The sequence below is a fragment of the Polypterus senegalus genome, chromosome 6 (assembly GCF_016835505.1).
Source record: "Polypterus senegalus isolate Bchr_013 chromosome 6, ASM1683550v1, whole genome shotgun sequence".
Lineage (NCBI taxonomy): Eukaryota > Metazoa > Chordata > Cladistia > Polypteriformes > Polypteridae > Polypterus > Polypterus senegalus.
In genome coordinates this window covers 99707546-99724668 of record NC_053159.1, presented here as the reverse complement: position 1 = coordinate 99724668, position 17123 = coordinate 99707546, and the positions used below count along the sequence as shown (strand labels likewise).

The 17123-nt window shown below is 39.3% G+C and overlaps 1 protein-coding gene across 1 annotated transcript in view; it reads left to right on the top strand.

Moving 5' to 3' along the window:
- The window catches only part of tmem132e (transmembrane protein 132E), a 647459-nt gene extending 631287 nt beyond the window's left edge, over nucleotides 1–16172 (top strand). Inside the window, exon 9 of the mRNA XM_039756648.1 lies at nucleotides 11316–16172. Coding sequence (XP_039612582.1) covers nucleotides 11316–12380 — 1065 coding nt within the window. The 3' untranslated portion in view covers nucleotides 12381–16172. The remainder of the gene's footprint in view (nucleotides 1–11315) is intronic.
- Nucleotides 16173–17123: the final 951 nt, after the last annotated feature.

The following is a 17123-nucleotide window of genomic DNA, read 5'->3' as shown; positions in this document are numbered from 1 at the left end:
ATATATATATATATATATATATATATAGTACAAAAATTTGGACACACCTCCTCATTCAATGTGTTTTCTTTATTTTCATGACACATTTACAGCACTCCATCACTCTCCTTCTTGGTCAAATAGCCTGTTGAAAAATAAATGATCGTCCAACTAACCTGACTTCTGCACAACACAACTGCTGGTCCCAACCCCATTGATAAAGCAAGAAATTCCACTAAATAACCCTGATAAGGCACATCTGTGAAGTGAAAACCATTTCAGGTGACTACCTGTTGAAGCTCATCGAGAGAATGCCAAGAGTGTGCAAAGCAGTAATCAGAGCAAAGGGTGGCTGTTTTGAAGAAACTAGAATATAAAACATGTTTTCAGTTATTTCACCTTTTTTTGTTAAGTACATAACTCCACATGTGTTCATTCATAGTTTTGATGCCTTCAGTGAGAATCTACCAATGTAAATGGTCATGAAAATAAAGAAAACACATTGAATGAGGAGGTGTGTCCAAACGTTTGGCCTGTACTGTATATATATATATATATATATATATATATATATATATATATATATATATAATATACATATACAGTAGACCCCCGAAAAGTCACGGTTCAGAATTTGCGGCCTCAGTCATTCTCGGATTTGTACTTAGTACCTAACTAATAATTGTTAGCGTAAACCACAAATATCCTCCACAATTTTTATGGCTTTTTTAATGGCAATACTGTACTGTAGAGAGAACTGTGACTTGGGATGGTGAAAGTAGCCAATAGAATTTGAAACTGCAACTCCCAGCAGTCCCTGTAGTGGCTCTGATTGGTCTTCTGCTGAGGGTGCTGGGGCTGTTGAGGTCAAAAGATGTCAGCGCGGATTTTAAAAAGGGGGCAGGTGACCAAAACCAAAAAAAAGTTTTTGTAATTTATGTATCAAGTTCCTGTCTGTCTGCCTTCTGTTGGGTTACCTGCACTTATTCATTTTGTCCTGGATCGTTTCGTGCGTCTGGATTGTCTGCTGTCTGCCTGTGTACATGAGGTCTGTAAGTGGATTCATGATCATCCTGCAAAGAAAGGAGCGCTCCTGAACCCTTCCACCCATCTTCACCATTTCAGGAACTACTGGTTGGACTATCTGTACATTCCCACTCAATGTGCTGATCTCTAGACTATCTATTTTCATCATTACATTTCATCCTTGCCATTTTTCATTAATTATTTCATGATTTACTCTGTGTGTTTTGTTTGTGCTTTTGTTGTATTTAATGTGTAATCGCAGTAAGGGGAACAGGGGTGGTATCGTTGTTTTCTTATTTCATTTGTTTTCATTACATTCTTTATTTGCTGTTTGATTACCGGTTTGCTTTGTTTTTTTCTCTTTGTGAGTGCGCGCTTGTCGGGTCAAGGCTGGAATCTCCACCATAAAAATAAATAAATCACCGTCTTCTAGATTGCAGCTTCTCGTGCGACACTACGCTTACTTAAAAGCCTGAACTGTACCTGTCCTTTTTGGCTGATTGCTTTGTTTCTCTCTCCTCACCCAGACACTCTCTGCTCCTGTTGGGTGTTGTGCTCCCCTATGATGTTTGTCTATTCTTTAATCGATAACTAACTGCATACTGAGCTCCTTTTACTTCTGCAAGAGACATGTTTGTTTGAAGTGTTTGAATAAAGTTCCTGTCTCTACAGTCTCCTGTGTTTCTGTGCAATTCTGTGACCTAAGCGTGACACCCTGCAAGCCTCACTGTCCCTGGGATTGAGCCACTGCACTAGATGAGCCTGAGAGCGTCAGCACTTACCTCTGCGTGCTTGCATGAAGCCTGTTCTAGCACAGTTGGCTCAGTGATTTTTTTTTTCATCTATGGTGTCAGTTCCACTTTGTACATATTGTTCCAGTAGTTTTTAAAATAGTTTTTATAGTTCATTAGCAGTATGTAAAATGATCAGTGTTGCAGTAATTGTGATGCTCTTTGCATGAAAAAAGTGTTCCATTAAAATTTTATTTTTTCTTTGTTAATTGTGACGTTTACTTAAAGTGCAGCAAAAATGTATTTGGTGTCTAGGGATGCATTAACCCCCAAGTATGTGGCAGTTTAACACCAGAATTACCAGAGCCTACGAAAAAACTCGTAATTCCGTCCCACCTTTAAATTGCTTCTTAAATCCCTTCACACCTCTCCGAGAGCGTCCTTTGTCCTCTAAATGTGCTGATAAAGAGAAGCTAGGAGCAGCCGGCTATTCCATCCCCCCACCAATTTAGAACGTGCACAAACTTCTCTCAGCTCATACCTTGATTGGGTATCTGGGAGTGAAGTGGAGTTTTAGAGTGGAAATAATAGATCGTTATTTGGAACACACGCATTTCATGTCTGTTCTGTTTCTACAGTAATCTGTGTAAATACTTTGTTAAAACAGAAACGTTTTTTATATTCTAGTAGTAGATGACAAAATGTAGGCATAAACTATATAATGTATGAAGCCTGAAGTCCAAATAACAAAGAAACATTTTCACAAAAGGTACAAATATAACACAATTGCACTTTTATTCAAAAATATAACTGCAGAAACAAAAAGCCGCCTTAACATGCGACATGCAAAATCAAACACAGGAACATAAGTTGGTGTAAAAGTATAACAAAACAACGGGCAGATGGGGAGTGTCTGATGATTACATATAGCGCCGAAGTTACTGCTCTTTACTATTCTCTCCTCTGCGTGCCCTGGAGTACAAAAGAAACAGAATACAGACGCGCTATAGCTCTGCGTTGTACCACGATGCATACTAACGCACCTCCCCAAAGGGCTCTGACACACAAACGCTGGCAAAGCAGCCTTCTTCGTATCTCACCGTCACTTGATTTTCTGTTTATTCAGTTTTATTGAGTGTTCCTGCCAGTCCCCGCATGTTGCTGTATGCTGTTTCTTTTGTACTCCAGGACATGCAGAGGAGAGAATGGTAAAGAGCAGTAACTTCGGCGTTATATGCAATCATCAGACACTCCCCATCTGCCCTGTTGTTTTGTTATACTTTTACACCAACTTATGTTCCTGTGTTTGAGCATGCTCAAAAAATACACGTGTAATGCCACGAAAAGTGCATGCAGACACTTCATTTCGCAAACAAAACAAGTGCACTTTTATTCAAGACTACCTGTATAACCGAAGAAAAAAGAAAGCAAGTTACAGTAGGCGATTGATACGACAGCTTGCATGGTACAATGCTAAGAAGTGCTGATTTTCATTCCGTGCTATATAAAATCATCACATTCAAATATTAACAGTTCCCATACACCCAAGGACCGGCCTTCCTACATTTACAACACGTGTACTTTTTGCAGTGCACACAACTCTCTGTGCTATGGTTCCTATTACACTGAATGAGCACCTGACACTGTACTTTCTTCCCTGGGGGAAGGTCCCACATCAGAGAATTTCCAGTTACTGCATAAATTCACACCCGATCTGACGCTGTTCGTTTTCAAATAATATTGCATTAGTGCGATGATATTTTCACATATATTGTCTCTTTCTTTCAGGTATGTAATAGAAACCACAGCATAGAGAGAAGTAGGTACATTGCTTCTTACAGGAAAAGGCGATGGAAAAAGTGCACTTGAATAAAAGTGCACTTTTGTTATACTTTTACACCAATAATATGTACCTGTGTTTGAACGACACGGGCAGATGGGGAGTGTCTGATTATTGCATATAGCGCCGAAGTTACTGCTCTTTACCATTCTCTCCTCTGCATGTCCTGGAGTACAAAAGAAACAACATACAGCAACATGCGGGGACTGGCAGGAACACTCAATAAAACTGAATTAAAAGAAAATTTAAGTGACGGTGAGATATGAAGAAGGCAGCTTCGCCAGCGTTTGTGTGTCAGAACCCGTTTCGTTAGTATGCATCGTGGTACACTGCAGAGCTATAGCGCGTCTTTAGTTAAAACAGCCGTGTCAGATGGGGTTGTATGGATTGATTCTGCTCGCGACTGAGAGAATGAAAAGTGAATTAAAAAAATAAAAAAAAAAAGCTAACCTTTACAAGGATCATAAATTGCACCAGGTGTTACAGACTGAAATCAAATGTATGCTTTTATTCTAAAATAGTAAGACTAAGAGAAGTTTACTTCTCAAAACGGAGTGGTGCAGGATCGATCTCGCGACCTTTTGATTCCAAGGCGAGAAATGATTCTATTGCACTACGGAGGCAGTTATAATAAACTGCTGTCAATATCGCATGTAAAGGCGGCTTTTTGTTTCTGCAGTTATATTTTTGAATAAAAGCGCAATTATTGTGTTATATTTGAACCTTTTGTGAAAATGTTTCTTTGAAATTTGGACTTCAGGCTTCATACATTATATAGTTTATGCCTACATTTTGTCATCTAATACTAGAATATAAAAACGTTTCTGTTTTAACAATGTGTTGACACAGATTACTGTAGACACGGAACAGACATGAAATGCGTGTGTTCCAAATAACGATCTATTATTTCCAATCTAAAACTCCACTTCACTCCCAGATACTCAATCAAGGCATGAGCTGAGAGAAGTTTGTGCATGTTCTAAATTGGTGGGGGGATGGAATAGCCGGTTGCTCCTAGCTTCTCTTTATCAGCACATTTAGAGGACAAAGGACGCTGTCGGAGAGGTGTGAAGGGATTTAAGAAGCAATTTAAAGGTGGGACGGAATTACGAGTTTTTTCGTAGGCTCTGGTAATTCTAGTGTTAAAGGTTAAAGCCCCAAGATGCCGCCGAAATGAGATGCACCGTCTAAGGCTTCTGTCAATGAAATGAAAACGCGCTTGCATGAATTACAGAACATATAGAGATAACATTGGTATTTTACATTCTAGCACTGTGGGAGACATAGCAGTACAGTATATAAGTTTACCTTTACATTCTGTATTTTTAGGTAATGTATTAAGCTGATTTTGAAATTAAAGTGTTTTTGGGGCATATGTAGGGTTTAAACTATCAAAATAAGCATTTTTTTAACCACATCCAAAATGTGCGGTTTTTCACAATTTGCAGGTGCTCTAGGAACGTAACCCCCACAAATTTTGGGGGTTTACTGTGTATATATATATATATATATACAGTTGCATCTGGAAAGTATTCACAGTGCATCACTTTTTCCACATTTTCTTATGTAACAGCCTTATTCCGAAATGGATTAAATTATTTTTTTTCCTCAGAATTCTACATACAACACCTCATAATGACAACGTGAAAAAAGTTTACTTGAGATTTTTGCAAATGTATTAAAAAATAAAAATATTGAGAAAGCACATGTACATAAGTATTCACAGCCTTTGCCATGAAGCTCCAAATTGAGCTCAGGTACATCCTGTTTCCCCAGATCATCCTTGAGATGTTTCTGCAGCTTAATTGGAGTCCACTTGTGGTAAATTCAGTTGATTGGACATGATTTGGAAAGGCACACACCTGTCTATATAAGGTCCCACAGTTGACAGTTCATGTCAGAGCACAAACCAAACATGAAATCAAAGGAATTGTCTGTAGACCTCTGAGACAGGATTGTCTCGAGGCACAAATCTGGGGAAGGTTACAGAAAAATTTCTGCTGCTTTGAAGGTCCCAATTAGCACAGTGGCCTCCATCATCCGTAAGTGGAAGAAGTTCGAAACCACCAGGACTCTTCCTAGAGCTGGCTGGCCATCTAAACTGAGCGATCGGGGGAGAAGGGCCTTAGTCACAGAGGTGACCAAGAACCCGATGGTCACTCTGTCAGAGCTCCAGAGGTCCTCTGTGGAGAGAGGAGAACCTTCCAGAAGGACAACCATCTCTGCAGCAATCCACCAATCAGGCTTGTATGGTAGAGTGGCCAGACGGAAGCCACTCCTTAGTAAAAGGCACATGGCAGCTCACCTGGAGTTTGCCAAAAGGCACCTGAAGGACTCTCAGACCATGAGAAACAATATTCTCTGGTCTGATGAGACAAAGATTGAACTCTTTGGTGTGAATGCTAGGTGTCACGTTTGGAGGAAACCAGGCATCGCTCATCACCAGGCCAATACCATCCCTACAGTGAAGCATGGTGGTGGCAGCAGCATGCTGTGGGGGGCAGGAACTGGGAGACTAGTCAGGATAAAGGGAAAGATGACTGCAGCAATGTACAGAGACTTCCTGGATGAAAACCTGCTCCAGAGCGCTCTTGACCTCAGACTGGGGTGACCGTTCATCTTTCAGCAGGACAACGACCCTAAGCACACAGCTAAGATATCAAAGGAGTGGCTTCAGGACAACTCTGTGAATGTCCTTGAGTGGCCCAGCCAGAGCCCAGACTTGAATCTGATTGAACATCTCTGGAGAGATCTTAAAATGGTTGTGCACCAACGTTTCCCATCCAACCTGATGGAGCTTGAGAGATGCTGAAAAGAGGAATGGGCGAAACTGGCCAAGGATAGGTGTACCAAGGTTGTGGCATCATATTCAAAAAGACTTGAGGCTGTAATTGCTGCCAAAGGTGCATCGACAAAGTATTGAGTAAAGGCTGTGAATACTTATGTACATGGGATTTCTCAGTTTTTTTATTTTTAATAAATTTGCAAAAATCTCAAGTAAACTTTTTCACGTTGTCATTATGGGGTGTTGTGTGTAGAAATCTGAGGAAAAAAATGAATTTAATCCATTTTAGAATAAGGTTGTAACATAACAAAATGTGGAAAAAGTGATGCGCTGTGAATACTTTCCGGATGCACTGTATATATACAGAATGAAAAAAAAAAAAACTGCTGTACTCTTGTCCAGAAGCCTCAGTACATATTAATAACACAAATTCAGATTACTTCACACATTGACAAAGTACTCGACAATGGTGCCCACTATCATCAATTCTTTTTGCATTAGCTATTGAGCCACTAGCTATTCATCTCCTGAAGCAATCAGAGATAGAAGGGATTATAAGAGAATGGCTTGAACAGAAAATATTGCTATATGCAGACAGTATGGCACTTTATATATCAGACCCGCAATTATCTCTGCCTTTTAGTCTTAAACATGTTAAGAGATTTTGATAAGATCTCTGGATTCAAAATTAATTTGAGTAGAAGTGTGCTTTTCCCAAAGAATTCTCTAGCATATCAAAACAGTTTAAATATCTTGTGATAATCATCACAAGCAAATAGAAAGATGCTTTTCATTACAATTTTGGAAGTACCATGGATAAAATGAGATGGTCCACTCTCCATCTTACCTTAGCAGGGAAAACTAATACTGTCATAATGAACAACCTCCCTATGCTGCTATATCCTTTCAAGAGTGTCCCTATTTATATAAACAGATCATTCATTGAGAAATTCGACTCAATTATAACATCATTCATCATGAATTCTAAATGGCCGCACAATCACAAGGCAACTCTACAAAGATCTAAAGCAGAATGTGGTGTAGCACTACCTAACTTTCAGTTTTACTACTGGGTAGCAAATCTGTCTATTATATTAAAAAAAACCTTGGGACAAGACCAGTTCGGAGAGACGAGACGTGACCTTCTCAGAAAGACACTGAAAGACACTTTCACGTCCAGCGAGACTAGACATTGTACCAAGAGATTTATCCACGTCCGGGGCCAGAAAAAGAAAAAGAGTAGATGACAAAGTAGAATGTTGTAAACAATTCAAAAACATTGGCACAATACACATGCAGAGCAGATTAGAGATAATGGAAGTAGGAAAATTCGAAAGTCTCAGAAAAATGATCGCATTAGCACAAACAAACGGTATCACAATGAAATAACGGAACAGCGAAAAGAGATTGAATAGTGTTTGGGGATGTCTGGGGGAGAAGATACACAAGGCAGTGAGACAAAAGGACAGCTTTTAAATGTTCTAAGCGCTGCATTAGATGCATATCATGTGGCACAGCAGCTGATCGAGCAAAGAGAAGGTAAAAAAAACCTATTTGTTTCCCATTGTATCACCATTTGAGAGGGGTTTCGGAGGAGCGACCGCGTCTCCTTGGAGTGCTTTCAGCCCCCCTCTTCAAAACAGCACGTAGCGTAGGCTTGGGGGTTGACGAGTGAAGCCCCCTAGTATATATGTACAATAAAATCTTGTAAATCTGCAGAAATTTATGATTTCACACTGGTCAACAAATCATGTTCTAAATCTTCTTTGTATGCCCTGCTTTGTACTTCATTCAATACTAACTGTCTTCAATTTACCTGCACTCCAGTTGTCCACTGATTACTTAAAATATGGCACCGATGAATAACGCATTTCAAGTTCCGAGGACTCATCTGTTCCCTTATACATGGGAATCACCATTTTCCAATTTATCAGATGTAAAAAATTAAATTGTCTCTTAGAGAATAAATCCAAAATTAAAAAAAAAACATGGCAAGAATTCATCAATATTAGAATAAGCATGCTGGGCCTGTGACTATTTTATCCCCTCCCAAACAATTTTTATTGTAAGACTTTCAGGGTATCCAAAGGGACTTGACCATATTTCACACCTTGCTTCCAGCTACTGAGAAATGATTTGAATTCAGTGTTCAATAATAGTGAGTTAACATCAGTGTAGAAGTCTATATATGTGCATACACAAAAGTGCAGATGCTCATTCTTTTAATGGTAGCCACTATTACCACATGGTCACAAATCTATGATGTCATACATAAGCATGAATGTAGGCCATGCTCGCTAGCAATCAGTAGATAATAATAATAATTCTTTGCATATATATAGATGACATCATAAACAAATAACTAAACAAATGATGGAAAAAGAAAACAAACAAAAAGATACAAGAAAAACAAAAGAAGAAAATATTTGTATTTTTTATTAAATTGTAAAACAGTTTTCATGTACTCATCACTCCATTTTAATGTTTAACTTCATCTGTTTAATTATTATGACATCTTTTTTCCTTGCTTCACAAGTTTACTTTCCCTAGTAGTTTAGGTGTAAGAGTAGATATTGTCTTATCCCTCAACAAACAGTGCAATCATTTCAGAGCAAATACACATTTTAATGTGGACCATCTTCAAGAATGAAATTGAACTGAGTAGTGTTTAAACAAATCTGGCCTCAAGCATTAAGAATTGGCACCTACAAATGTTTCATTGGGTACCTGCTGGCTCACTCACCAATGCCATGAGCTGAAATCCTGGCCCAGTCACTCTCTGTATGGAGTCCGCTCTGGATACTGTTATCGTTTTTTTTCAACAAATCCTAAGGGTATTTCCAAAATGACCCTGTGTACATATGAGTGAAGGTGTGTTGGTGAGTTGGCCCTGCAGTGGGCTAGCAGCTGTTTCAAAACTGGATCCTGCATTGTGTTTCATGCCCAAGTCTGCCTTAGATTAAGTATGCTACGTCATTGTTGATTGTTGCTTTGATTTTAAAACCAAATTGCCTTATATCTGATTATTTTATGTGTATGTTACTAATTACTGTAAGTTATTGTTATTTTTTTGCAATTGGAGCACCAATGACTTGACAAGGTCACTGCATTCACGCTGCAGCTAAAAGTGACTCAATTGTAATTGTTGACTCGCATTAATTTTTTTTGTTTGATTGTTTAAATTAATATTGCAAGTGATCCAAAATCCTATATGAATGTGTACAAATATCTGAGTGTGCCCTTCAAGCTCAAAATTAATAAAAGAAAAAAATTGTCAGGTACCAATAGCATGCTGGCTGCTGTACTACATAATATCATTTTCAGGACTGGATATCTGCAAATTAGTCAGCTGAAGATCGAAAAGGAAGAAGAACAGAAATGAAAACCCATAGCTGTTGCCTTATCCGAACTTTGAACACAAGAGAGGAGCCAAGTGGGGGCAAGATGTGATGTGCTTGGAGGCGAAACAGGGATTTGACAATTTCAGAATTCTAAGAGGGGATGTTTGATTACTTATGGCAACATCTATCTGTAAGAGTCTTCGAAATAAATATTCACATGCAGCATCATTTCCATCAGAAAACACACAGCAAATTCTCTGCTGGTTGTCACCCCAAATGCTTATTAATTCTGCCACCTCACTTTCTTACCATCTGCATGCTAAACCTGTTATATAATATGTCTTGATTTTCATCACATATGTATGTACAAGGTCTTATAAACACTGAAGTAAAATTTTTCGGGAGTGTAAATTTCTATATTTCTGGATTGAGCATCACGTATACAAGGGGAGTTATTCTGGTATGAAAAGCTTCTAGTCCATGTGTATTGAGTGTTTATAATGACTACTTAATAATGCCTTGAAATCACTTCCATTTTTTTGGTCAGGTGCCTCCTGACTCACTAAATTTACTCATCTTGATGTCTAGGTATTCAAGACATCAAGCCTTTTGGTGTTACCACCAAAGAAGAATTCTCATTTTAGACCATTTTTGTAAAGTAAACACATTGGTATCTTCAGCAAGAATGGTCATAAGGACTTAAAGTTGTGCATGCCACAATGGGATACAAAGGGGCAAAGTTTCTCCTTTTCACAAAGCATCCAAAAAATGAGCATTGGTAATACAGGCATTTGGAGTGTCGTTGTATGCTATTTCATGGTTGCTGATCATGAATATATTTTTGATATTTGATTCTTTAATGGATATCATAGCCCTCGAAGTGCCACTCCCAGAAGGTTAAAAATGACAATTTTCAAACATAAGCATGTGGGGTACATGCTTACATTGAAACACACCTTTTATTATTTTAAATACTATTCTTTATTATTTCCACCTCATAAAGTAAATCATTACATTTATGAACACCCCATATTAAGGTGGTTTACACTAATTCTAACTATTTTGCTGTTCAGACTGTGTCACATATGAGTCAAAAAAGTTATATTTGAGCTGCAGTGTGAATGTGGCCATAGTGAGTCAAGAAAAGGATTGATGCCTTGTTGGTAACATCTCTGAATTTTAATCATTAGTTCATATTCCTAGTAAAATCAAGAAATTTGTCTTAATCTCTTTCGTTTCAAGTTTGTTTATTTTATAATGTTTGCAGTCACAGCATTTTTTATTGTATCCGTGTCTTTAGGAAGCTGTTTCAATAGATCTACCTTTGCATTATTTCACACTGTAAAAATTCTTTAGGTTTTAATTAAGGTACCTATAATGAAAATGGTGACTTCTGAGAAATGAAGAGTAAAATGTTTGCATTGATTGCCAAATTGATCTTCAGGTAGTTGAGTCTCTCAGTTTAGTATTGCTTTAGTATTGTTTGGACAAACCAATGTAGTTGACAACAAGGTGCTATTCAGTCACACCAACAAATCCTCACTGATATGACAGTCATTGTTTGCTAATCAGTGCAGCTTTCTTGACATTTGTCCATTCTGTCTTTTTCACAGGAGGCAACACTGTCAATCTGGATTTACTACAGTGATGGCACTGCAGCCCCCCTGAATCTGTATGACTACAAAGACTATAATTTACAAGTCACCACACTGGATGACAAAATAGTGTCTGTGTCCTCAGATCCTCAGCTGCGTTGGCCCAGTATTATCGCAGAAGGAGAAGGCTCAGGTGAAATCATTCGAACAGAGATGATCATCTGTGAGGCCTGCCAGAAAACCAAGCGCAAGAGTGTGCTCTACTCTACTCACGTCTACGTTCGAGTTCACTTTGGACCGGAGGATTCTGCAGAGGAATCTGAAGACTATACAATTGGTAGACCAAGTCAAGGGACACGACAAGACATAGATGTCGAAGAAACAGTTTCCACGACAAGTCGAGTAAATGTGGGCAGGGGGATCAGTAATACTAATGAGCAACCTGCCAGTGTTTCCATTGATTACACAACTATTAGTAACCTGGATGGGGGTGAAGATGGTTTACATCAGACTCCTCGCAACTTGACGGACCTTGAAATTGGGATGTATGCACTTTTGGGAGTTTTTTGTTTGGCCATATTAGTTTTTCTGATCAACTGCATTGTCTTTGTTCTCAAATACCGCCACAAACGCATACCCCCTGAGGGACAAGCCAACGTTGATCACTCTCACCATTGGGTGTTTCTTGGGAATGGTCAGCCCCTGCGTACACAGAGTGAACTGTCACCTCAGCAGCCAGAGAGCCCTGGAAACCCCTTGGAAGGAATGCAGACTTGTTGCCATGGTGATCATCACAGCAGTGGCAGCTCCCAGACAAGCGTCCAGAGCCAGGTACATGGGAGAGGTGACGGCAGTTCTGGAGGGTCTACTAAAGAGCATAGTGAAGACCCCCTCAATTCACCCACCTCTAAACGTAAACGGGTCAAATTTACCACTTTTGCCACACTGCCTTCAGAGGACTTGCCATACAACTCCATTCCCATGGCAGACGAAGAGGACATTCAGTGGGTCTGCCAGGACATGGGCTTTCAGGATCCTGAAGAACTGCATGATTATATGAGAAGAATAAAAGAGATAGCTTAGGAAAAAAAAAGAAACTTCTGTCACAAGCTTTCTTAATTCTTTTTTTCTCACTTAGTGGAGATATCTTTTCACAACGAAACAGAAATGGGGAAAATAAAGCTGAAAAACAATGGGGTGAAGGAAGTTTGCACAGTGTCATTCACATCTTCTCCCCTTTCCACAGACACTTGTTAAAAGCTTCAAGCCACGGACACTAAATCTGTAAGACAAATTATTCGAAATATTCCTTTCTTAGTGGCTGTGGCAGTATAATCGTTTGGCAAAAATGAAAAAAACTAAGCTTTGAACCTGGAGTGAAAACCGGGGCACTGATATTTGACTACTGGCACCCAGTGTGTGACCCACCAAGAAAACAAGGATACCGCAAGACTGTTTAGTGGAGTGGGGGTTGTTGGGTGAGGAGGAAGATTCTTGCTTTATTTTAGCTTCATCATAAATAAACAGAGGCCTTCAATAAGCAGTTTAGAGAATGCCGGATTGGGTGGTTTACGCCTGTGAACGTCTTAAAATCTCACATTTCAATGAAGCACAGACACTGTTGGTACCTGCCCCTCCAACGGTTGACACAGCAAGCCCTGGGTATCTTCAGGCAGAGTCCTAGTCCAGCTGGCCTGGTGGCAGCCTCTTACCTACATTAATCCTGCTGTGAAATGTCCTTGTGTATTCCTAAAAGTAGATTTTAGCCTTACTGCACCCCTGCGGCATCCTAGGAGGCTGGATCTTTGCAAGAACCGTGGGGATAATTTTTCTTGGCTAAAACTGATGTGGTTGGATTGGGTCTGACTGCAAAATCCACAATGGTGGATACCTCAACCTCCTGAAGTATCTGGAGCTGTCAAGCTTGTGGTTTTCAGGAGCATTTTGATGCATATGATGCACAAGCTGAACACTTCATTATTGAGGTTAACTAGGAAAGGTGAAAGTGATAATTGGTTGTAGGAGGATCAACATAATAGAGACCCATGACTATTATCCTCAGAGGAGAGAAAGGCATGTGGGCATGAGGCTTAGCATGAGAGGAGAGGTCAGAGGTACAATCAGTAAGTTTTCATATTTGTAAATGTTTGTATTGTAATAGCTATCTAATCATACATACAAGATAATAGTAAAGGACCTATGTTATCAAGCATTTAAAGCACGAGACTGCAGTCATGTCATCCTGCTGCCTTGCCATTTATTTTTAAAGCTTCATCTCTTGAATGTCGTCAGGCTGCTCTGCATAGGTGAATGATGTGAACAGGGCTTCCTGTTATCCCTGTAAATGCCAGGGACCTGCTGCTCTTGAGACAAAGCCTTCTGTGTGGCTTCTTGCATCACACCACAAAGGTTTTGCTCAGAATCTTCTACCAGAGCAGAAAATACCCAAGAACAGTTTCAGAACAACTTCACAATGGAGGCATTTAAACAAAAGCATACTGATGACAAGGAACTTAAATACATTATTCCCACTGGAGTGGAGATGGTCTATTCAGTTTTAGTAAATGGTTTTGCTTGTCAGCCACATTAACATGCTTCACTGTATGATGAGCAGAAGTGCTGTATGTGCAATACAGATCTTGCTAGAAGTTCATCACTGGGCACACTCATACATTTATCTAGAAGTACTCATGGAGTTGACAGTTGACCAAGGAAATAATAAAAGTCCTGCTGATTGCAACCATCAAGAAAAAAATAAATGTGTAACAGAGCTCAAGAAAATGAGTGAGCCTTTACCAAAATATTTGAATGTACGAATGAAATCAAAAGCCCAAACAGTCATGTGAGACTGGAGGAGTTCTCCTTTAGGTCAAGTGGCTAAGAAGACTTTTCCTGCTTTGCTGAGAGAGCAATGCAATTGAGGGTCCCAAGAGAAAGACCATGCTTGTGAAGGTAAAGGGCATGCTATCTAGAGAAGGCACTTATGTCTGCAATAGAGCAAGATCTAAGCAATGCCATCCTTCTCAGCAGAAAAGCACAGGACAAAGAATAAAACCACAGCTACTTCCACTGCATCATACCCTCACATTCATGAACACTGGTGCAATTTGACCTCTCCACTCAAGCTACATTGACAGTTCTTTGTACAGTAGAAGAAACTGAGATTGACTCAAACATAAGAAAACATACAAAGCCCACACCGTGGACAATGTATTTGTAAATCACAGGGACCACACACAATGTGTGTAGCACACACAGATGCACTGATAGCGCAGTTTCATAGTCTACATTAATCATGATAGCCGCTTATCTATGTTTTAGATAATTTATAAAGACTAGAAGGCTTTTTCCCAGATGACTGCCATTTCCAAAGTGATTGGTCCAAGCCTTATCTCATTTATTTAGATCAAGCTGAACCTTCTAAAGGAGTCTCAGGGAATACATAACTGTTGTCAGTTGTGTATACATGCATGAGACAAGCCTGATTGGGTCTTTCAGTCAATAATCAGTGTCACTGAAGGCTTGGTCTAGACATTGCAACCAAGTCAATGTTAAACATTTCTGTATGATGCACATATCCTCATCCTAAAGTGTCCTACTCACACCCTGGTGGGTGCCATTGTGGAGCCAGCAAAGTTACTTGTTCCACCTCATCTTGCCTTGGAAATGTGCCATGATAGCAGGTAGTGATAATCTCTTAAGAAAATCTTAGAAACAGTAGGATATAGGATAGGTACAGAAAGAGAATGCCATACCCTTTAGGAACCTTTGTCACTTGCCACAGCTTTAGTGGTGCCAAATCCTTCACGTGTTAGTGTAAAAGACAATGAAGCAACTTTTCTAAACAGGTCACTGACAGGTTGGAGGTTGGAGCAATGTCTACAAGGTGTATGAATCAACTGCTATCCATTTCTCCTGGAAGATATTTGAACTTCTCTATCTGTAAATGAATGTCTCTTATTTTCCACACCTGTTTTACACTGGATTTTAAATGGAAGCCATAACCATCATTCAAATCCTTTTGGAACCGTCAAGTTTTGATTCGGACTGTGTTTCTGTTTGGTCGTTTCAAAGTAGCAAAAATGTCATAAAAGTGAAATTTCACTATCATTTGTTAAATCAGTTGCATTAAATATTGTTGATTTACAACATACATTCATTACAAAAATACAAATTATTTTTTAAAACAATTACACATTTTAAATACTAAGATTTAAAAAAAAACATCTCAGATTCTTAGCACCATATTTTCATATCCTACATCAGAAGACTGTTTTGTCAAGCCACACCATTACCTATAGTATAAAGAAAGAACAGAAGCAGGTAGAGCATAGGGCACATTTGAACTGGGAGATGTACTGTAGGTCCTGGCTTCGCACACTGGGGTGAGACCAGCACTTAGAGTAATGAAGCGGCAGGAAAACTCTTGGGTGTAACAGTTAATCATCAGCCAAAGGAAGCGCCAAAACAGGCTCCACCGCTCCCACCCCTTCCAAGTTCTCTCACTGCTTCTGAGCAAAAACTTTTTAGTGAGGCATCTCTCGATGTTTACAACATGGGGATGCAAGGCAACCTTACGGTACTGCTTTTAGGTAAAGTGCCTGTTCTGAAGAGCCTGCAGCAGCACTTGAAATGGTAGCAAAGAGTGTTTGTTGGTGGTGGGAAGTTGTGGGGGTGGGTGGGGAGGTTTGGGGCGTATTACATGCTGTACAGCATTCAGAAAGCTGAGCATCATGCTTTGTAGAAATACGCGAGGACTACAAAGAAACCATGTACAGAACACTGTTGTCAACTTCTTGTATTATCCAGAAATTCTGTATTTTTTTTCTTTTCCTATATGTAAGAACAATGGAAATACAATCAATATAACACCTGCCTCCCTTCTCTTTGCATCTTTGAGCAGCGAAAAAATATTAAAGGTCATCCATGTTTAAATAAAATACTGTAACGTGAGAGGGACTATTTAAAATGGTGCTATATAATCTCTATATGAAATACATTGACCCCTTGGATGTCTTCACGTTTTATAGCTATATCACACTGAAGCAAAATGGATTTAATTTGCCATTTTTAAAATTGATAGAGAGAAAATGTCAAATGTGAAAGTAATCTTTACAAAGTAGCCTAAACTAATTACAAATATAAAACACAAAATAATTGATGACATTAAGTATTCTCCCCCTTTAATGTGGCACACCTAAATCATCAGAGGGCAGCCAATTTGTTTTAGAAGTCATCTCATTAGTTCAATGGCGATCACCTGTCTGCCGTTTCCCTTGATTGTAGTCTAAATGCACCTTATCTGGAAGGTCGTACTTTTGGTTAGTCAGTATCGTGGACTGATCTACACAATGAGGAGAAAGGAACACACCAAGAAACTGCAAAGTATGAGTCAGAGGACAGAGACAAGAAAAAATCCATGTCATTGAGATTGACAAAGAAAAAGCCACATGGGACATTTCACCTAGAGTTTGGCAGAAGACACATGGAGATTCTGAAATTAGCCACAAGAAGGTTTGATTGTCTGATGAGATCAAAATTGGTCTCTTTGACTATCAGATTAACTGCCATGTTTGGCATGAATCAAACAATGCACATTATCAAAAACCATCTCCATCATGAATGCACATGGTGGTGGTGGCAGCAGCATCATTCTATGGGGATGCTTCTCCTCAGTAGGCCCCAGAAGGCTTGTAAAGGTAGAGGGTAATATGAATGTGTTTTTCAGCAAGGCAACAATATGAATGTAAAAGGCTGATGATCGCTGTGCAACCTGACAGGGTTTGAGCAGTTTGGCAAAGAAGAATTGGAGAAAACGTACAGTAC